General features: G+C 39.8%; 4 protein-coding genes across 10 annotated transcripts in view; 1 reads left to right on the top strand and 3 right to left on the bottom strand.

Annotated features, from left to right (window-relative positions):
* Nucleotides 1-306: 306 nt before the first annotated feature.
* LOC115058280 (serine/arginine-rich splicing factor 11-like) lies at nt 307-7,296 on the bottom strand. 5 transcript variants are annotated; one of them, XM_029525596.1, is made up of 12 exons: nt 6,996-7,296; nt 6,301-6,434; nt 3,662-3,777; nt 3,109-3,189; nt 2,970-3,007; nt 2,705-2,838; nt 2,525-2,576; nt 2,293-2,412; nt 2,120-2,209; nt 1,919-2,014; nt 1,040-1,205; nt 307-919 (listed from the first exon to the last, which is right to left on the bottom strand). In XM_029525596.1, the coding sequence occupies exons 1-12, from the start codon at nt 7,115-7,117 to the stop codon at nt 737-739; spliced, it is 1,332 nt and encodes a 443-aa protein (XP_029381456.1). In that variant the 5' UTR covers nt 7,118-7,296; the 3' UTR covers nt 307-736. The 5 variants fall into 5 exon arrangements, with proteins under 5 accessions (XP_029381456.1, XP_029381455.1, XP_029381454.1 ...); XM_029525595.1 differs by having other exon boundaries at nt 307-923; nt 1,041-1,205; nt 2,498-2,576; XM_029525594.1 differs by having other exon boundaries at nt 2,498-2,576.
* rpe65a (retinoid isomerohydrolase RPE65 a) lies at nt 6,867-12,910 on the top strand. Of its 3 annotated transcripts, none has more exons than XM_029525592.1 (14): nt 6,867-6,933; nt 9,482-9,564; nt 9,766-9,916; nt 10,268-10,375; nt 10,511-10,652; nt 10,746-10,893; nt 11,035-11,116; nt 11,196-11,328; nt 11,434-11,573; nt 11,654-11,783; nt 11,861-11,975; nt 12,087-12,181; nt 12,255-12,366; nt 12,444-12,910. In XM_029525592.1, exons 3-14 carry the CDS (start codon nt 9,870-9,872, stop codon nt 12,587-12,589), a joined length of 1,398 nt encoding a protein of 465 aa, XP_029381452.1. In that variant the 5' UTR covers nt 6,867-6,933; nt 9,482-9,564; nt 9,766-9,869; the 3' UTR covers nt 12,590-12,910. The 3 variants fall into 3 exon arrangements, with proteins under 3 accessions (XP_029381452.1, XP_029381451.1, XP_029381450.1); XM_029525591.1 differs by having other exon boundaries at nt 6,870-7,222; nt 9,770-9,916; XM_029525590.1 differs by lacking the exon at nt 6,867-6,933 and adding an exon at nt 9,172-9,182.
* An 845-nt stretch (nt 12,911-13,755) lies between these two features.
* Nucleotides 13,756-17,991, bottom strand: LOC115057509 (RING finger protein 11-like). Its single transcript, XM_029524661.1, has 3 exons — nt 17,356-17,991; nt 16,884-17,053; nt 13,756-16,302 (listed from the first exon to the last, which is right to left on the bottom strand). Exons 1-3 carry the CDS (start codon nt 17,476-17,478, stop codon nt 16,131-16,133), a joined length of 465 nt encoding a protein of 154 aa, XP_029380521.1. The 5' UTR covers nt 17,479-17,991; the 3' UTR covers nt 13,756-16,130.
* A 1,011-nt stretch (nt 17,992-19,002) lies between these two features.
* LOC115057948 (voltage-dependent R-type calcium channel subunit alpha-1E-like) overlaps nt 19,003-21,175 on the bottom strand; it is a 46,090-nt gene continuing 43,917 nt past the window's right edge. The window contains exon 46 of the mRNA XM_029525209.1: nt 19,003-20,826. Within this exon, the coding sequence (XP_029381069.1) occupies nt 20,302-20,826 (525 nt within the window). The 3' untranslated portion in view covers nt 19,003-20,301. The remainder of the gene's footprint in view (nt 20,827-21,175) is intronic.

Below are 21,175 nucleotides of genomic sequence, written 5' to 3' on the forward strand. Positions count from 1 at the left end.
TAAATAACAGTATCATCATAGTGTGTATTACATGCTGCAGGAGTTGTTTTTTTTATAACAGCTCTACCTTCAAATTCCTTAAGATAGCGTTAGGTGATCTAGCAATGCAGGACGAGATGGTGGAAATACTGTCATGATATGTGAAACCTTACAAGAATGTTGCAATCAGTGATGGCTGCATCTTTGTCAGGTACTTATTTTTGCTGCTTAGACAAAAAAACTCCATTACCCATCCATTTTAGAGGCTAGAGCTCGCAGCCACCGCTCCATCTGAGGTAAAATGGAAGAGTAATTCAAAGCCTTGGCTCTTCAAACAGGCTTTATTATAAAAGAAATCTTTGATAAAAGGTACCTTCAAATAAGCAAATGGAACTTTCAAAGAAGAGGCCTGCGCATCACATCACAACACTAAACAAAATTGTAAAGATACAATATATGAATGACAAAAATCTCACAACACAGCCTCAAGAAGCAAACCTTCTTCCAGTTTTAAATGATCGACAGTTGTAGAGCCAAGAAGCAGGATGGTAATTTAAAGCAATGCAACAAAAAGACTTTTCATTAGGTAGAGTAGACTTAACAGTCAAGTGTTGTACGTTCTATGGGACAAATCTATGTCATGTCTATTACACACTTCACATTTTAGATTAACCCAAATGGGGAGAAAAGAGTTTTGTTTTTAAACACCTTGACAAACAAAATGGAGGGATACTGCAGAAAAAGCTTGAATGGACCTTCAGTCGCTGACATCCATGTCCTCTTCATGGTGATCGTCAGCCCCATTAACTTTGGCCTGCTTCATGGACCGCGCTGTTCTGTTACCGTCTACTGACTGAGGGGACAGAACAGAGTCATCTGAATCCTTCCTCTCCTTCTCGCTGTCATAGCCTTGTTCCTCTTCATCATAATCCCTGGTGATCTGTGAGAGGAAACCAAAGGATGTAACAATTTTAAGTACTATTGCCTCCAGTCTGGTTTCCATCAGAACAGACGTTCAGTGTGCAAGAATGAAAACGGTTTCAAGTATATTACGACTCGCCTTAATATCTCCTTTCTCGCTGTCTGACTTTCTATCTCGCTCTCTGTCTTTGTCTTTACTCTTCTTTTTCTTGCTGGTGGAGGGTTCACGTTCCTCGCGGCCACGTTCTTTATCACTCCTGCGGTCTCTGTCTCTTTCCTTATCTCTCTTCTTCTCCTTCTTGTGCCTGTAGAGGGAAGAGAGTCCTTGGTGTCACAAAATGCTCCAAATGTAACTGTTCCCCTGAGTTCAAGTCGTATGATTGGACTGACTTGAATTTTATTTTTGATTGCACTGTTTTTTTGACAGTTTGCTGCTGATGCAGATGTTTTAGCGTGACTGCTTTCTTGACAGACAGACCTGAAATTGGATTTAATACTGGTTTCATTTTGGAGTTCATTTCAGAATATAACAAAATCCTGTCCTCAGTCTACTTTGCTTTCACACCACACACTGTTAATGTCAGAGTCCTCTCTCAATCTTGACACCCCTGACCTGATCTGGTTTGGCTAAAAAGACATTTGGTGTGTTTGCAGTTTGAATCCTGTGTTTTAGAGTCAGACTCTGGATAAGACTGTTTGAAAACTTCACTTCAATATGCATTTGTGGGTCTGAAAGCAGACAGCAAAAACACTAATAAATACCTACAACCTACTGTGACCTGATCTAAAAATGTATTGGTATAACCCATGTGTTTATTTTTGTAAATCATTTGGTAACCACGGAGACACGTATGACTCCATTGTGTCGTAAAACCTTCAGTATGTCGCAGATTTTCAGCCTGATAATACTAATGAGTTATTTGTCTGTGAACTCCTCCCCATCTTGTTTTGATATATTTATTTCATTAGAATGAGCATAAACACTACTGTGTAAAATATTTCACATTAACACACCAACCTTCGAGGAGATGGAGACCTGGAGCTTCTCCTTTTAGGGGACCTTTTGGGGGACCTTTTAGGAGATCGGCTGCTGCTGCGACTCCTCCTGCGCCTCCTGTAAAATAAAAAAACAGCAATTAACACGGTGCCCTTGTAGACTGAGGATTGAGTAGCTGTAAAACTAAATTCTGAAGCACATGAAGACCCAGGCTTTACTCACCGGCTCATGCTGCGCGACCTCCTGGCTGTGCTGTAGCTTTTGGGTGGTGTTTTAGATTTTCTTCTCCCAGAGTCATTCTTTTTTCTATCCCTAAAAAAAAGAAGTATTTTTTTTTTCAAGGCTGTTAATTTTGGAAAAAAATTCTTCAAGTCCAGCGTTTGTATTCAACCCACCTGGATCTGCTTCGAGTTCGTCGGCTGCGGCCTCTGGAGTGGCTGCGTCTCCTGCGTGGACTTTTTGATCGCCTCCTGCTTCTTGAAGTTGATCGTCGCCTTGATCTGCTTCTTGTCCGCCTGCAAACACACATCAGGTTCATTTAACTTTTTTGCATGCTGATAAAGTTTTCCAACTGTTTACACCATCAACCGAATAATCGACCTGTGTCTTGAACGTGATCTGGACCACCTTTTTCTGGACCTGGACCGGGACCGAGAATGCTTCCTCTTGCCTTCCTTGTCTGTGGGACAACAAAACCGGCCATGAGCATGGGACAGAGCGATTATGTGATTTCAAAGCCTTAATTACGACTGCTCCACACCACAATGTAAATAAAATACAACTTTTATACATCGTTAGCATACTCACTTCCAGGTTCAATAGCAGCAGAAATAAGCGACTGAGCTTCTCTAACTCTCTTCATGGCCTCTTCGATTTCTTTATTTGAAGCATCAGCCTTCAGTCCTGGATTCAGATTCAAGCCTGCAGCCAGGGGATTCAATCTAAACAAAGTAATGTACATTAGTGGACTGACTACACAAACTCAACAACAGATCTACATCTTCACTGCGTTATTTAAACTTTCTTTCAGGCACAGTTCAGACAACAAATGACCTATTTTATTCAAACATACTTTGGATCCGTCATGAACTTTAACAGCTGATCAGCAGCCTGTGAAGATGTAAAAGGGGAATGCGTTACCTAATATGCATTTCACTATTTTATTATTTTGGAAAAATTACTACTTACTGTAAATCAAAAGAACTTCTCACCTGGGGATTCATATTGGTTCCTGGGAAGCCAAATGCTGCCATTGCATCCATGTTTGGAGCACCAAAAGGGTTCCCTCCGAGCTAGAATTAACAAGAAACGCACACACGCAGATGTGTTAGGAGACTTCTGGTTTGCTTGTTCAAGTCTTTGATCAGGTGCAAAAAGATTCAAGTGCTATACTGGTGTTAAAACGTGGAAATCCTGCACATAATCACACAACACTAAAAATTACCCACAAATAACAAGTGACCATTTTACCTTTATGTATTTAACTTTACAATTTGAAAGCAAACTAAAATTGTATCACAAAAAACCTGAGATTAGTCTGTTTTCCAAGTGTTAGTAAGGTGATACATCAATCTGGAAGCTAAAATGGAAATTTGCAGTGCTCAGAGGAAAACAAATTATTACATCAATCCCTCACAGATCTCGCTAATCCCCTCCTGCGAAACTGCTTCTGACAGAAAGTTTCTTTTTCCTGCTGATCCACATATTTATCAATTTATCCCTTCAGCTCTATACATCATATAGATCTAGTCTTTTCAGTCTTACAGGTGGATTGGCGATGGGGTTTGGCGTTGGAAGAAGTCCTCCACCTGGCAGGATTCCTGCAACAGCATTTGCCGGCGCCAACAGTGACAAAGCTTTAGCCTCATCTGGAATAGATCCTACAGGAAAATAAAATCAAGCATTAGGAGAGGACAACATCTCGACATACACACATCATGCATTTCTTCATCTTAGGCTCAAAATGGTTACCTTACAGATCAGAGAAGAGGTTCCCTTATTTGAACAAAATCATTGCAGTGACATAACTATAGCTGGAATAAATCACACTACTCCAATGAACACTGCCAAGAATATATCACCTGAACGTGTTTTTTAAGTCATGAACCAAACGTTAGCAAGCACAGCTGCTTCTCCAGTTGGGTGTGCCCTCAATTTTCATTTAGACGTTTACTGAAACAAGCGACGTTGGCGGCTTCGCTACTAAAAGCACACAGAGAAAAATCGAGATACAAACAACAAAGAGAAATTTAGGGATTTGGCAAGAACACTAAACAGGCTTTAAGTGTCTACTTACCAAAACACATTTCAGAGGATAAAGTGATTTATACACTAAATGTCAATAACAGAGTGAAGGGTAGGTAGCGTGCCTTCTGTACATTATTCTGGTATCCTTACCTGCCACTGTACCATAAAACCAAATTTGGGTTAGGATGTCTGATTTGATATATCTCCACTACTACAGTCCAAATTCAGTCTTGTACAACCTTTGTTTGCAATATGATGATTCCATTTAAAAAATGGCCCACAAATAACAAAACCTCATCATCATTACTATGAGATGATATGAGGTTTTGTATCATCTCATAGTAAATACAACCCCCCCCTCCCCCAAGAAAACCCAACTCTTTCACATAAATACAAACACACAGTAATGACAACATTTAAACAGAGAAGCACACTGGAGAGAAATTGCTGCAGGAGACAAAACTGTTGGATGGTATTTTCAGCAGGGCCTGGTATACAGGACTGGCTGAGCCAGGAAAAAGAACTGTAAAACACAACAACAAAAGAAGACCACTGTTAAAGAGAATATTGTACCAACATCGTGTCATGCCGGGTGGGTATCTGAGACAGGTTATGACGAGATGGACTTGAAAGGTTATATCCAATCAACTAATCATTGATACATCCCAAACTTTGTCGTGAATTTCCAAAGTAGATCTGCGTTGTCAGCTGCCTGAGATTATGAACAGACTTTCTGTGTAGCCTTTTGCCATACAACTAAATAACTTATTTCAAGTTTGACCTCCGTAACCATTTCAGCCATTTGTTCTTATTATGAAGACAGGTTGATTTTTTTATGAAGCAAATTACTCATGAAAAGACCAAAAACAACACTATTTTTTTTTTTTAAACTGTCTTTCTTTGTGGCTCTCAGGTGCTTTGAAATTTCAAAAAACACTTCATCAGTACTTCTTTTTCACAAATGCACAGGATTTCGGGAGGCAACTGTAGTTTGTAGCACAAGTTGCTTAAGCAGGAGTAAATAGTGAATTGTCAGTGACCATTTTCAGTGGTAGATAAATAAACATGTGCTGCATTGCTGACTACTTTCAGTAACAGAATGGTGCTTCTGGCACCGACTCAAAGTAAACTGCATTGCGAGCATTCATTGTAATGGATAAACATGTCATCCAGTGCAATGGTGTCGCTCACTAAAGTGCTTTGAAAGAGGTTTCTGACTATACTCTTTTTGTCTTTTCATTGGATTTGGAGAAAAATGAAAAATATTGCTAGCCTCATCTGTTAAGGAATAAAGCTTTAGCCATGAACTGAATGGCTAAGCAGAATTCAAAGGTGTTGCTAAAGAGTGCAGAATAAGCACTGTGTCAGGCCATGTCCTTGATATCTGGCCTTTATATTCTTAACTAAAGTACCTAGAAAAAAAAGTTTGACAGAAGGAAAGAGAAAGAGAGGGCAAGAAAGAATAGAGGACACAAAAGAGAGGGATGGGGCTTGAATGCTTGCTGTCCTTTGCAAATGTCTACAATCCTCTGTTGGCAGGCAGAGGACCACTTTGAGCCATCAACGAGGGGGCTGCTTTTGCCTTCTTCACTACAAAAATCACACACACACACATACACACACACACACAAATAACAGAGAGAAGTTTAACAGAGGATAGTCCAAAATGGGGGAGAAAATAAAATGCACGTGGTTAAGAATTTAAACAACTTCACTTCTGAATTTTGAGGCATCTGCAGCAGCCACAGTGTGGAAATGTTCAATTCACAGTCTGAAAAGCCAATTTTGGTGTACTGTGCTTTCTATATGAAGAGGAAACACTTGGTCTAAGAACATACACAGCATTGAGTTTGTTTGTTTTTTTTTTATTAATTCCAGTTTATCACAATAAATGTGTTGTGGTGATAAAACAAACATGGCACATGATACCACTGGATACTGAAAAATCTGACAATTGTCTCCTTGAAATGTTTCTTGCAGGGGGAGGGGGGGGGCAATAACCACTATTTTTCAAGTTATTAATAAAAGGCTCACAGAAAACGGACCATGAGCTGAGTTGCGCACAAATGGGACAGATTTTGCATTGTCACTGTTCAGGAGTCATGCCATTCAATCAACAAAGACCACTCATACGTGAGAATAATTAAGGGACAAACCTTCAGCAAATGGGACCACGATCAGCGCTCTGTCCACAAACACGGTGTTCGTCAGATGTTGGGACACTCCAACAGATTCAGGCTCCTGGAACTTGACGAAGCACACCCGAGACGTCACTGGCATCGGAGAGTCACTGGTGGGGGGGACAAAATCCAAAAGTTTAACGAGAGGATTTGGCCTCATGTGAGCTTTAAGCTGTAATCATTCAAATTAATGCAAAAAAAAGTCACTCCATTGTTTAAATAACTTACAAGATGCACTGAAAAACTAGATGGTAATAAATCATACTACCTCACATTGTTTCAACCACTCATCCAACACATGTATCAATAAACAAACAAAAAACAGCAAATTATGTCATTATGTGTACAAAATCACCTTTTTGCTTTACCAGTAAAAATTATTATATTTTTACTTACTTAATACTTAATCCTACATTTTTTTTAGTGAGCACGTGTACTATAAACACTTCAGTGTGTATAAGGTGTAATTCACTGTAGATTGCATGACTTTCTTCTGACACCTGACACTGTGGTTCAAAGCCATGTTTCCGGGCTAAACTGTCCAAGCTGAGCGGAGGATCGGTGTTAGCATGGAGCTAATGTCATGTAGCAGGCCGCCCAGCTATGAAGGTCAAATCCCCCATCGTGATTAGTTTTATTTTTCTAAGTAGATCAGGGGTCGGTGAACTCACTCTGGTGGAAATAACTTGAGCTCTTCGATGGTTCCCAGAAATCCGAAGAGCGTCCTCATCTGCTCCGACGTCGTGCTCGGCGACACGTTCGTCACCTGGACCACTTTGGTGGTGTAATTCATCTTCCCCGACCCAAAAACGGCTCCAACAACAACACCGGGCGTCGAACACCACACCTGAGCCGAGGCGACGTGTATCAGTTCGCTGAAAAAGTATTTGGTTTGGAGGTAATTTGCTGGCTAAATGTTAGCTAGCTCTGAACTACGGCGACAGACGGGAGCGCTGCGACGCCATATTTGGTCGATCCCGCTCAAAGTGCGCATGCGCGTAGTTTGCACACTGTCGGTGACGATTACGTTCATACTCTGAAATAAACCCGATTATTATTGTTGATATTATTATTGTGTATCTATTTATGCATCTATTTCCACGTCATCCCACCAGTGAGTGTGATATTTGCTGTGTACACTTGTGTGTGTGTGTGTGTTTGACCTGGAATTAATAACCAACAGAGGTCGCTCTGTCATTTTCTAACATGTAAACAAACGTGGTCAGAGTGAAGGAGGTAAAACATTTAATATCTCTGACATATCATCTTTAAAACACTGTGCTATTTTCAATATTTCATCCACTTTGTCTGGATGCATAGACAGTTTTCAATATGTTATAATCTCATGGTGATCATGATTTAATCATGACTGTCCTTTACTCCAAATTTGAGGTCCTTGTTCTTGAGTGTTTTCATGCCTCTTTCTACTTGTGCTAAATAGTTCTAGCTATATTTGTAGATCTTTTTCCCCCCATGACACATCTGAGTAACTATTTACTTATTTTCGTTTTTACATTTAATTCACATTTACACGTTTAATTCAGGAGTAAAAGTAATCTATTGATTTAAACATGATAGTAGCTTTAAGGAATAGTAAAACAATAACGGTACATTTTTCTTCCGTGAGTATTTTCATTTTCTTTAGGCTGACTACTTCATAACATACGCAAAGAACAAAAAAGACTTTAGATCATTTGGACATGATTTATTTCTACTTTTAAAATGAAGGATTGGATGCACCCTGCTCTCTTAGATATGACAACTATTTCAACTACATTGAACTGTTATTAACTTTCACACATTTTCACAAGTTCAGGTGTTTTCGATCCCCTATGGCAATGACCAATAACTCTGACCACTGACCCTTCCATTTAATTGAAGAGAAGAGAGAAAATGCTGGATTAATCAGCTATCACAAAAATGTCGCATATTGCTAATTAAAGCCACCACACGTGTTGACCGGTGGGAATCACACCACAACACAGCCACTGCCAAAAGTGTGTCTGAGGAAACTCTGCTAATGGTGTTTTTTCCCAGGAGAAACAATACAGCGTTTGTTTCCAGGCCTACATTGAACATAATCCCTACACCTGGATTAGAGTTGGACTGAGACAAGCAAGTTAAGGCATTGTGTGTTCAGACCAAAGACCTTTTGGGCTCATTTCATCCAGTTAGCATTGTGTGTAACGGGCATTGTACAATAACACCTAATAATAGATGTGAGCCTTCACCATTGTTTCACAATATTTTTCAGCTCCTCCTATTAATCTACTATTTAAAAAAAAACATAATTTATCTTAAAGAAGGAAGACCAAGACACAATAATGTCTGGATCTTTATATAAATGTATGTATGCCTCTCAAAATATAAAAGTTATTGGTTAACACGCATGTCGTCATGAATTTGTTACTGTTATTTTTACTAACCTTAAATCCACATTCTTATCTCTTGTTGTTTTTTACATGCTCACAGTATTCTTAAATATACTGCACTTAGTATGACTCAGCTTTATCTTAAAGCACCAAATCTGAACAGTTTATACAGCCAAGAGAAAAAAAAATCACATGCACCATTGCAAAACATTTGCAAATCATGGGTCGCTGTGACAAATATTCTCTGCGATAAATCCGGTTTCAGTTGTGTGGCCATTGAGACATCCAGAGGATATTGGCACAATGGGATTCTTGTTCATGGTGTGCTGTGATTGGCCAGAAGAAGGCTTTACAATGCAGATCACAGACAAATAAAAAGCCCTAAAATCACTGGGAGGTCAGAGACTTCCAGTTCAGAGGTGACCACAAGTTTTCTGAAGAGGTGCTTTGTGTGTTGCCATAACAAGAAGGAAACATGGTCAGCCGGTGAGTTTCTCATCATTTTGGGCAATTCCCAGTGTAATTTTTTAATATCAGGTTGATTATGATAAAGTAAGTGTGGAAAAGATATTTGTTAACCGGCATATTCAGTGACAGGTTCAGCTTTTACATGTTAGTTTGTCAGCAGCAGATGGAGTTCCTGAGGGATTTAAAAACTCACACTGTGAACTGTACGAGCTGATGGGTTGTTTTTTTTTTTATGATTTTGTCTAAAGTTTAACTTGCTGCAGATTTCACCAAGTTTCATTTGGCTTTGATGTTTGTTGATGCCTCTCTGGTGACAGATTTGAACACCCAGCTGGTGGCTACAGGAAGATTTTTGAGACTTGTGAGGAGCTGTCTGAGCCCCTTCCAGCAACAGTCACAGGTTTGTTTGCCTCTTTCAGCCAAAAATAGATGAGAGGCAAATGATTCTTTGACATCCGTGTACCCATTGTGCTGACAGCTAGGAGTCCCTTTTTTCTTTTCATTGAGAACGCATAACTGCCATCCAAAGCTGTCTCTTAAAGCATCTTTACAAACTGATTTAAAAAAAATATCTCCCATTTATGTTCATCACATTTAACAGGTAGGATTCCTTCATTTCTGAAGGGAAGTCTTCTCCGTTTGGGACCCGGGCTTTTTGAGGTTGGAGATGAACCTTTCTATCACCTCTTTGATGGCCAGGCCCTCATGCACAAATTCGACTTCAAGAACGGCCAGGTCACCTACTACCGAAAGTGAGCACAGTGTCATGTCACGCATATATTCACCTTTGTCAAGGTGTTTTTTTTTTTCCCAGCATGAACAGCTGCATTACCACAATGAAACTATATTTCGAACTTAAACAAAACATCTGACATCTGGTGTGCTTCATGTTTCTGTGAGGTGATTTGATTATGAGAAGCAGGTTATATTTCAGATTTGCAGACATTTGCTGGTGAGAAATTGTTCATTTTTCAGTGGAACACATGAAATCACTCAAACCTTTGAGGAAATATTCATACAAGTAGATTTCATTATACATGCATTATATGTTATATGTATTTTGGAATGAAATTCCTGATTTTTCAATCCCACCTCTGTCTTAGGTTCGTCAGAACAGATGCTTACGTTCGAGCCATCACAGAGAAGCGTGTGGTGATCACTGAGTTTGGTACATTTGCATATCCTGATCCCTGCAAAAACATTTTCTCCAGGTACGTTCTGTACCCTACACTGAATATGCTGTGTCTGCTTTCTGAAATCTCCACACTCCACTGCATCATTTTACTTTTCAGTTTCACTGTTGGACAGCAGCTTGATGTGAAATTTTGTCTTCTTGCTGTTTTCAGGTTTTTTTCTTACTTCAAGGGTGTTGAGGTCACAGACAACTGCCTGGTGAATGTCTACCCTGTTGGTGAGGACTTTTATGCTGTAACAGAAACCAACTACATCACTAAAGTAAACCCTGATACCTTGGAGACACTAAAGAAGGTACATCTTTACAAATACATCATTGGACTTTAACCTGAGAACTTCATGATCATCAAACGAAAGCACACCAAAAGTTTTATTCTACTCTTGCAGGTTGATATGTGCAACTACATCAACATTAACGGAGTGACAGCCCACCCTCATATTGAGAGCGACGGTACGGTATACAACATTGGAAACTGCATGGGCAAAGGAGCAACACTGGCTTACAACATTGTCAGGATCCCACCCACACAGAAAGGTTTGCATCGCAACTGTTAAATGAAGCACAATGGCCCTGATGTTGGCAGTTTTGGGAATGCATAAAGAGTGTATTTAGCATTAATTGCTTGTGGAAGAGAAAGCAAAAAAAAAAAAAAAAAAAAAATCTCTTCTTGTACAGACAAATCTGATCCCATCGAGAAGTCTAAGGTGGTGGTGCAGTTCCCCAGTGCTGAGAGGTTTAAGCCCTCTTATGTGCACAGGTATGCGACTTTTGTTAGTGATCCGTTTGCTGTGTTATTGTCCATGTTGTCACAGAAAGTTTCTCTACATCAATTTCAGCTTTGGAATGTCAGAAAACTACTTCGTCTTTGTGGAGACCCCGGTGAAGATCAACCTGCTCAAGTTCCTGAGTGCTTGGAGCATCCGAGGTTCCAACTACATGGACTGCTTTGAGTCCAATGAGGGTCAAGGAGTGAGTGAGAGTAGAGTCATATCTTTGGTGATTTTAAATGTAAACACCCCTCAAATGGTCACCAAGTCATCGCCCTAAAATTTCATGGTATCTCTCTTTCTATAGACTTTGTTCCACATTGCCAAGAAAGACCCAGGAGAGTACATTGACCTTAAGTTCAAAGGGGCGCCCATCGGCATGTTTCACCACATCAACACCTATGAGGACCAGGGATTCATTGTTTTTGACCTGTGTGCTTGGAAAGGGTGATGACTTACTTTGACTTAAGCCTCTTTATATATTAGTGGCCTTGTGTTACTCATTATTTTTAACTTCTTTCCTTTAGATTTGAGTTTGTGTACAACTACCTGTGGCTGGCTAATCTGAGGGCCAACTGGGAGGAGGTGAAGAAAGCTGCCATGATGGCGCCCCAGCCAGAGGTCCGCAGATACGTTATTCCCCTGGACGTCCACAAGGTGAGCCTCCCCTCATCTACAAGGACTGAAGTTTTATTTGTTGGCTTGCTCTCATTTGATCTGCATTATTGGTTTAGGAGGAGCAGGGGAAGAACCTGGTCAGTCTGCCGTACACCACAGCCACCGCAGTGATGCATGCTGATGGGATGATCTGGCTGGAGCCTGAGGTGCTGTTCTCCGGGCCACGCCAAGGTGCCAACCCGCTATTAAACTTGCTTTTAATCAGTCATGGTGGATACATTGATCTTTAATGGATACAGGAACATATTTGCATTATTTAACCATTTCAGTATATTTTGGTAGCATTTGAGTTCCCTCAGATCAACTACAACAGGTATGGAGGAAAGAATTACACATACACCTATGGCCTGGGTCTGAACCACTTCATACCAGACAGGGTATGTCAATAAGACATAAAAGTGCTCCTGTGTGTAAAGCAAACCTGTGAATTTACTGATGTCTTCTGTGCAGATCTGCAAGTTGAATGTTAAGACCAAGGAGACTTGGGTATGGCAAGAGCCAGACTCCTACCCCTCAGAGCCCCTGTTTGTCCAGACACCTGACGGGATAGATGAGGATGATGGTGCGTCAGCAACCATGTAAACACAACAGATTTAAAATTACAACTGTGTCATTATAATTGTGTGCCGTGTCTGACAGGAGTCCTGTTGACCATCGTGGCGGCTCCTGGCTCCCAGAGACCAGCATATCTTCTCATCCTCAATGCCAAGGATCTGTCTGAGGTCGCCAGAGCAGAAGTTGAATGCAACATTCCTGTAACCTTTCACGGGATGTACAAATCCTAAGAATGTGTCACTCAGGAAATCAACAGAAGTCAAGCCTTGCAGGATTAACAACTGCCCATTAAAATTTGAATAATTTCAGACTAAATGTGATATTGGTTCATTAAAAATAGGCTGGTAAAAAAAAGGTAACATTATTGTGTGGCTTTGGTGCATGTCTAAACGTGAATGTATTAACAGTTCTGTCGCTGAAATGTCACAATTGGTTTAATAAAAAAATGTATATTTCATGGATGGAGAAATAAAATCTGTTTTTATTTGTATTGCTCTGATAAAATGTTATATTAATCTGTTATATGGCATATTATATACATAGCAAACAGCAATTATGTTCATCTCCCTTTATGAAAGTGAGTATAACTGAATTAGATAAATAATAATTAAAAAAAATTTAATTGATCCCAGCTTCATGTGGTCGAATCTGCCTGTCTGAGTGAAACAAAACAGTTTTTTAGGTCTACATTTCTTTTGTTTTTGAGAAAAAGCAAGTATTTCAACTGATGCTTCAGAAAACACAAGCAACACAAATAATCCATCAAATTCTTGAGATATTTGTAGAGATTTAATATGTTGCCACACAAATTGGTCACATTGAACAAGTGACCTTTCTGTGTCTATCCCTATTGTGTTGCTCAAATTTGTCTTGAATCAAATCTAAAAAGTAAAAGCATGCAGATCTTGCAGCACTACTAAGCTGATTAACTGTGTCCGAGGTTAATCTGCAAAAAAGAAGGAGCATGTTGCAATCAATTATGCCATTTGAGTGTACAAAGATGGCTATAAAGGCCTTTTGTACAATGTTAGGACCTCAAGTGAATTACATTCAAGTGTGGTCTCCTGTCCTGCAGACAGGGATAGATGAAGCTTTCCCTTGGGTCTGTCATTAAACCTCCAATCTTAGATGTCTCTAACTCACATTTCCGGCCCAACTGATACAAGCCAAGGAAATAAAGCAGTAAACATTACTAATAGGGTTTGGGCTCCATTAATGGAGAACCCAGATTACGCAGTTGCTTTTTCTACTTCACTGCCAGCATGTAGGATTGATTTCATGAGGGTATCAAACATATTTTTGCAATCACACACTCGGTAATCTCTCATTTAAGTAATCAGGGAGTCCCTTTGTATGTATTTTGACTTTAAAGAGTGTTTAATTAACCAAAACCAAATTAGTTTTATGTATTTATTTATTTTTTTACATAAGGGCTTGCAAGCCTTCCAAAAACAAAGAACTAAACAAGTACAGGAAATATGAATTTTCAGAATAAATCAGGTTGAGAAACACACCAAAGGAAAGGTTCAAACTTGATATTTCAGTTTTAACTATCACGCCATTAGAGAATTCTCTCACACTGCAATTCAGTCAGAACAGAGGTTTGCACAAGCAGACATCAACCAGATTAATAGTTTTATATTTACTGCTCTAAATAAACTGTGGGTTTAAAAAAAAAAAACAGAAAAATGTAACGGCTAAAGATAACACACAGGTAACAGAAAAAGGCGGCCAAACTGCCAACAAACAAAAAACAATTATTTTTGTAACAACAGTGAATAGAGCAATGAAAACATTTAATGTAGTGCAACAAAACAAAAATGTCATATCTAACAAAGAAAGTGGCGCGGTATTAAGGTGGAATCATTCAGAACTACAAAGTATAAAATTTGTTCCAAAATATGACAAGTCTCTGTCATAGAGGGATAGTTCGGCATTTCTGGAAATGCTCATCCCATCCAGTAAATGTAGAGCTAGAGTAACAGGATGATGAGCTAGGTTTAGCATAAACTAAAGCTACACTAGCTCTATCAAAACTTTAAAAATGGCCTACCAGCAAAGTGAAAACGTTCATTTTCGATGAATGAATGTGAAGACAGTGGTTTTTCCTCACTGCTTGAGCTTAAGGGGTCACTGTCTGAAAATTCTGAACTCCTCCTGTGGGAGTTTGGACAGACGTGTTAAACAGCACTCTCCAAAATCATCTTTAAAACATCAAACTTCTTAGGAAAATCTTTGGAAGAACAGTGTTCATCCCTTCAATGGCATTCAGTGACTTTTGAACTAAAGTTATTGTATTGACCGAACACTTTTTTTTTTTTTTTGCAGCCCTTCTTAAATGCACAACAGCACACAAGTCTCTGTAAAACTGTCATGTTCACATTAACCTTTGTACAAACTTATCAAACTTCAGTGTTCATAAGCATACGATGTGGGAAAGCATGTTTCTCTATGTTAGTCAGAGCCAAACTAGTTGTTTCATATCCTTATGATATGCTATCTGCCTCTGGATTCCAACTCCATGCTTACCTCACAGACTAATTAATGGCAGCAATCTTCTCACCCAACATGCACCAAGAACGTCAATGAGCAGATTCCCCAAAATGTTTTACTTTTCCCTTTAACCTTGAGCAAGCCTCTGTCCTGTCACTAACACACACAAAACACACAAGACTTAAAAAATAATAATAAAATCAAGCAGAACAAAGTGGAGGCTCACACAACTGAATCACAGATTTCATGAAATACATCTTCAGGCTTACTTCAAAATGGTAAGTGACTAATGACAGCTTTGAAAATATCAGCTATATAACTTTTGCATCTCAGGAAATAAAGGAATGAAGTATTGATAGTGCAAGGTTATAAGGTACATATATTAATATATTGTTTTAGATACTGTCCTATAAGTAAAGTGCAAATCTCTGGATCAGATGAAAAGTGTGTGCAAGCATTTCTAATTTTTGACTGACTGATCCACCTGCCCATGCACAAATGAGCCCTTTACATTGGCTGCCAACTACATTACACATCCTCTGGTGAAACATTCACATTTCACATCATCATTTTTCCCTTAAAACTCAAAACAATCCAGCTATTTGGAGTAGCCAAAGACAAATGGCATGTAAGTCTTGATTTCCATTAAGTACTATATACTTAAAAACTTTGGGTAATTTCAGTAAGGTTTTTGACTTTCTTCTGTAATCTTGAATAACAGGAGCGTAATTTCTTCTGCAGCAGTGTGTTCCCACATCTCTGGAGTGTAGGGCCATTTTAACACGAGAGCATGTTTAGGAGATCAATATGCAGAGGAAATCCTCTAGGCGTTTTGGTCGACAATTTGTTAAGCTATCTGGCCATTTAAATCATGGCTAACTGGGAATGAAGGTAAACTGGGGAATCGCCACTGAGACCAGCTCAAGTGAAAATGCAAAGTCATCAAACAGCTCTAACACCACACACACCACGTGCACTGAGTCAACACTGGATGCTGCTTCAGCATGACAAACGCACACAAACACACACTCGTGCAGGGTGGACTGGAAATAGATTCTCACTGACTTGTGTAATTGATATTTAAGACCAGCTTACTTAGACCTGGGGGTATAGAAAGCCAACATTAGATGAGTAATTTATGAAATTTCCACAGTGCAAGACAACAGCCAACCTATTTTAAACCCTCCCATCTAGGGAGGCCAGACGTCATGTTTGTGTGTGGATTTGGGGCTGAAAGAGGCATATTTGATCTACGTGTGGGTGTGGAAGGATGAAAAATCAGTTGGTCTCATAGGTGGAGAGCAGGGCAGCATCCACAGGCTCCATGCAGGAGGGGCAGGTGAAGGATCGCATCAGCCAGTCATCTATACAGTCCATGTGGTAGATGTGCATACATGGCAGGAACCGGATGGGGTCCCCGTATACAAAGTCCAGCATACAAATCACACACCTGAAACAGACAAAATGAGGAACTTAGATGTCTGTAGATAAAACAACACAAATAATGAATTACATTATTGAAACTTCACAGCTTATTTTGTAATCAAATAAGATACAGACAGAAAAATATGTCCATTAAATAGGTAGATATGAAACAGAGATGTAGTTGAAAGGGACAATTTGAAGTTATGTTGTCACTGCTATTTTTGCATTTCTCACTTTGAGGCGAAATAATTCACATTACACTTACGCATAAAATCTAAAAAAAAATATTAGCTTATAGACACATTATACAATTCCCCCTCTTTGGACTTTGGGTACAGAGATTTACTTCCATAGGTACACTGCTTCATCAGCAAAAACAAATAGGTTGTTATTGGTCTTTATATTATTATTATTATTATTATTATTATTATTATTATTAGTTGTAAATTGCTGGTTGTTAGTTTCATGCTAATTTAAAAAAAATCTTCCAGACCACATAGTGGACTGTGAGGGCAACTATGACTCACATTTTAAAAGTGTGAGTGACTTCACACGTCCTACGCTCTACAGTAAGACATCATATGCAGCGAAAAACAGAATGCTCACTCTCTTATCTTTTTCTCAGAGCCGTCCTGCCCTCCATCATAAACACCCTTGGGGAGGTGCTGGATGAGGCCGATGCGCTGAGCTATGCGGATCTGCTCCTCCTCCGTCAGCTGGGTGGCCAGACGGGCCTGACTAGGCGTGGGATGGTACATGGGCATGTGAGCCTGCTCCTGGGAACAGAAACACACCCCCCCCCCCCCAAACACTTCCGTGAAACAAAAACAACAGAAACTAGTTCTCCTCCGGCAGCCTGTCACTTCCTTAAAGTGAACGGACACGGTTACAGCAGGTACAGCACCTGCCTTATCCACAGCCTGTCGCCAGGCCAGTTTGTGAAAAATGACACCAAATCTGTTTGTTTACTCAGGCCCAGTGGAAGATGGCTTACAGAAAGGCCAGGAGCAATGAATGCCTATCGTGCATTAACGCACTCAGTGGCAGAAGGGGTGACATTGTGTTTGCAGCCTCTCACCTGGTACGGAGGAGGGGGCTCCAGGTCCGGGTCCGTTCCGTCACCGAAACTCGCCCTGTCTGACTGGGATTCATGAAGCAGAGAGATGTCGTCTGATGTCGGAGACTTGAGACAGTTGCCCATGTCTTCGTGCCCCAACTCGTGCCTTCCTCACGGACGTCAAAAACACACACAAAAAAATGTAATCTGATATCGTTGCTTAAGTTGCTTTCGGTTGCTGTTTGTTTTGTGTTTCTCCGCTTCCAGAAGTCATGAATTTACACTCAGCTACCGGCCACCAAAGACACCATGTGCATTGTTAAAAAAAGACAATGTAAGCGCGAAATTGTGGAGGAATCTTCCGAGCTAGTTTGTCTTCATGTTTACCCGGAAAAACAAAACAAAGAAGTCCTTGCTAACAGCAGCTAGCAGCCGAGCTAGCTACTTTTTCGCCCGACTTCCTTAATATGTATCGCTCATTCCTCCTTAAAGAATCGGAATTTTTACTAAATATCTGCTTCAGCAGTCGCTTGGGTTGTTGGACTGAGCGGTCTGGCAGTCGGACTGTGGCGACATTTCCCCCTTTTAACTTCACGAGTGACATAAAACAGTTTGCTTCCTTGCTAGCTCTTAGCTCTTTCTTCAATCAAACGTCATGTTATCGGTCCGTTGGATATGACGTCAGAGGGGGGGGTTATGCGCCAGTGATTGGATCGCTTCAGCTACGTAAAATCAGTGCCAAGTCCCGCCCCCTTTAAAGACATAAAATAGGAATGTATAAACACTAATATTGGTTTTAAGAACATATATATATACATATGTGTGTATATATAAATAAGATAATAAAGGACTGCCTGAATTATTCAAACACATTCAAATACAACTTGTTTATAATTTTTCACTGTCTCCAGTTGGAGTTATTTGTTACTTTGCAGGTTGGGATTTTATTCTGTACATTGCACGATTGCATGGTGAAAGAACATGTTTGGGTGATGTTTTTGATAATCTTTTCATTACTGCAGCTGCCAAGTAAAATGTGTTTCTTATGTAGGCTATGACCATGCTCACATTTTTAAAGCAAATTTCCTCAAATGCCCAGATTTTATGGCATTGCACAATTCATTGAGGCCATATTAAACAAGTTCACACACTCCCCCTGTACCTCTGTGTGTTTTGACTCTCACTCTGAATAATTATTTTCTGGTTTTAACCTTCATGGTCATTTGCCCATCTCCATAGACAACTAAAGTAATCTTCTCACTTCCTAGCAGTCTGTTGGCACCCTTGTAGGTGTCGTAGATGTCTAATGCCAAGTCTATCTTGGCTCCAATTTTCTGCGCTGCATCAGCAGTGGCTTCTAATGCCATCAAAATAACTGTTAGTTCCTTCAGTCCATCTGCTGGGATCAGCCCACGGTAATCCATTTCAACAGTCTGCTGTTGCAATTATGTTGAATAAGTGTAGGCTAAAGTGATTTTCACCAATAATACCAATGTTTATAATTGTTAATCAACTATTGTAAGCCCGCAAAAGATCAGACACTGGAAGAAGAAATGGTCAACATCTATGTACTGACATAGACCAGAAATTTCAGTTTCCTGTATCTGTACATGTACATGTACATCTTTAAAACATGTTTTACCATGCTTTATGAAATAAAGATATTCATTAACAGCTGCAACTTGGGGACACCTTTATTTGTATATACAGCTATTGTACACATAAAAACCCACAAAATTTGCATTCCAGGAATTTATGATACAAATCTCAGTGTTTTTGGTTAAGTGAGTTTCACTGAATTGGCCATCTTTAGGCAAATAAAACATACACAAACCTTAAAATGAACATTTTCAAAGATTCCTTTACCGTTAAAGCTCATCAGCTCATATTGTTATCTTTTTTCTCTAAATGTTACAAACAGCATAATTTCTCTGTACATTATTTGTCATAGAGTAATGTTTATTTATGAAGCAAAATGTGTCATGGTCTGACTACAGTGTTTCTACAGTCATTGTCTGTAGTGGTTCGTACAATATTCACAAGGAATAAATATGATGAAAGTTGAAGAAAGGTTGTGATAAAATTACATGCCCAGCAATTCTCCAAATCAAATTTGAAATGTAACTGTTGGAAATTTCTCCTTTAAAAGTAGACTGGTAAAAAATAAAAGCAGCAGACTGTTTTGGAGGATAATTAAGAAAATTTAAAGGTCTGAGCAATTCAAGGAGGCTTGGTGACCAGGATGAAGTAACAAATAAGCATCTTTTCTATATTATTATATAACTGTATTCATATCTCAACTTATTATGTTCAATACCAAAAAGAATGTTGGAGAAAATCAGGCAGTTTTCCCCCTTACACAGTCATTCATACTGTAAAAAAATCCAGCATTATTGAGTGTTACATATTAGTATCCACATTGTCTGGTGAAGTATCAGATCGGGTCTCCATGACGGCTTGTTGTATTGATCTGGTCTAATAAATGGTAATAGTATGATGACCACAATGTATTTACAAAACAATTAATTTATAGGAAAATGTAGTTACATATTCACACACCCCACAGATAAAATACCATTTATAGCAACACTGAATCATTTAGAAACATCTTCAGAAATGAAAATACCTTATATTGACACAAATGACTTAATTTGATTTATTGATTTCATGTATTTTCCGTATCCCGTGACTTCTTGAGGTGGATTATTACTCTCTATCGTCAAGTACAAGTCAGGAAATAGACCTTATATATTTTTCAGTGTTCTGTGTGAATTGGCAACTACAGTTTCAGGAAGTATTGTTCTTTGCCATATTGGGTTCACATTTTACCAAACATCCAGAAGGCTCATGGCCTCAAAGCACTGATGCAAAAAGTGTCACATTGACCTTCTCTCTACTGTTTTACAGAGTCTTCCTCTAATACCTCACTGGGACTCCCAGTTTTCTTTCATGCTGCGCCTCTTGTCCCTAGCACCTGTCGTCCTCCTCTGTGTCACTGAGAGTATCACAGCCTGCAGCTGAGACCGTCTGCGCCAGACGCTTCCTAAAGTGTCCATTGGGGACCTGCCAGCCAGTTCGCAAGCGTGGGCGGCCTGAGCTAATGGTGTTTGCACGCCCCAGGCTGCAGGCCACAGCCGCTTCAAAGGTCAACGTCTCCATAGGACCAGAAGGGTCTGGACTGTGGTCATCATCTTGTGAAGCCAGGAATGGCTCTGAGGGGTAGCGCCGAGGTGGGGACGGTTGTCGGTGTGCTTCACTCCGCCTCTCTGCTGCAACCCCCTCTTCCGTCTCCCAGATGGGCTTGCTCCGCCTTATGGTCTCTGGGCTGCCTTGCTCATCCTCATCTTCACAGGCAGAGGCTTGTGTGCGACACACAAGTGGGGAGTAGGAGATGTGAGGGCGAGATCGGGTTGGGGTTTGTGATAATGGCCGTCGGCCGCTTGGGGTGCTGGACTCTGAGGTGGATGGCACTGGACTGTCTGAGCTGTTGCCCTGAAGACAGGAAAAAAAAAAAAAGAACAGGAGACACTCAGACTGCAATATGTCATCCTCTCACCTCCACAACGAAAGAACACATATGTTCAATGCACTAGTACTATGTCAGTGCGAATGCTCAACAGGTTTGAACAAATATTAATAATATGCACATTTATGAATACAAATCTAAGCAATCATCTACTCCATGAGGACCTCCTGCGGCTAAGTACGAATCGATCTATTGATTGTCACCTGAGTTGCTGTGTTCTGATTTTCTGATTTTGATTTATATTTATACATTTTAATTTTAATTTAAATCCATCTTAAGTTTGCCGTTGGAAGCATGCTACAGATATTTTCTACC

The sequence above is a fragment of the Echeneis naucrates genome, chromosome 17 (genome assembly GCF_900963305.1).
Source record: "Echeneis naucrates chromosome 17, fEcheNa1.1, whole genome shotgun sequence".
NCBI lineage: Eukaryota > Metazoa > Chordata > Actinopteri > Carangiformes > Echeneidae > Echeneis > Echeneis naucrates.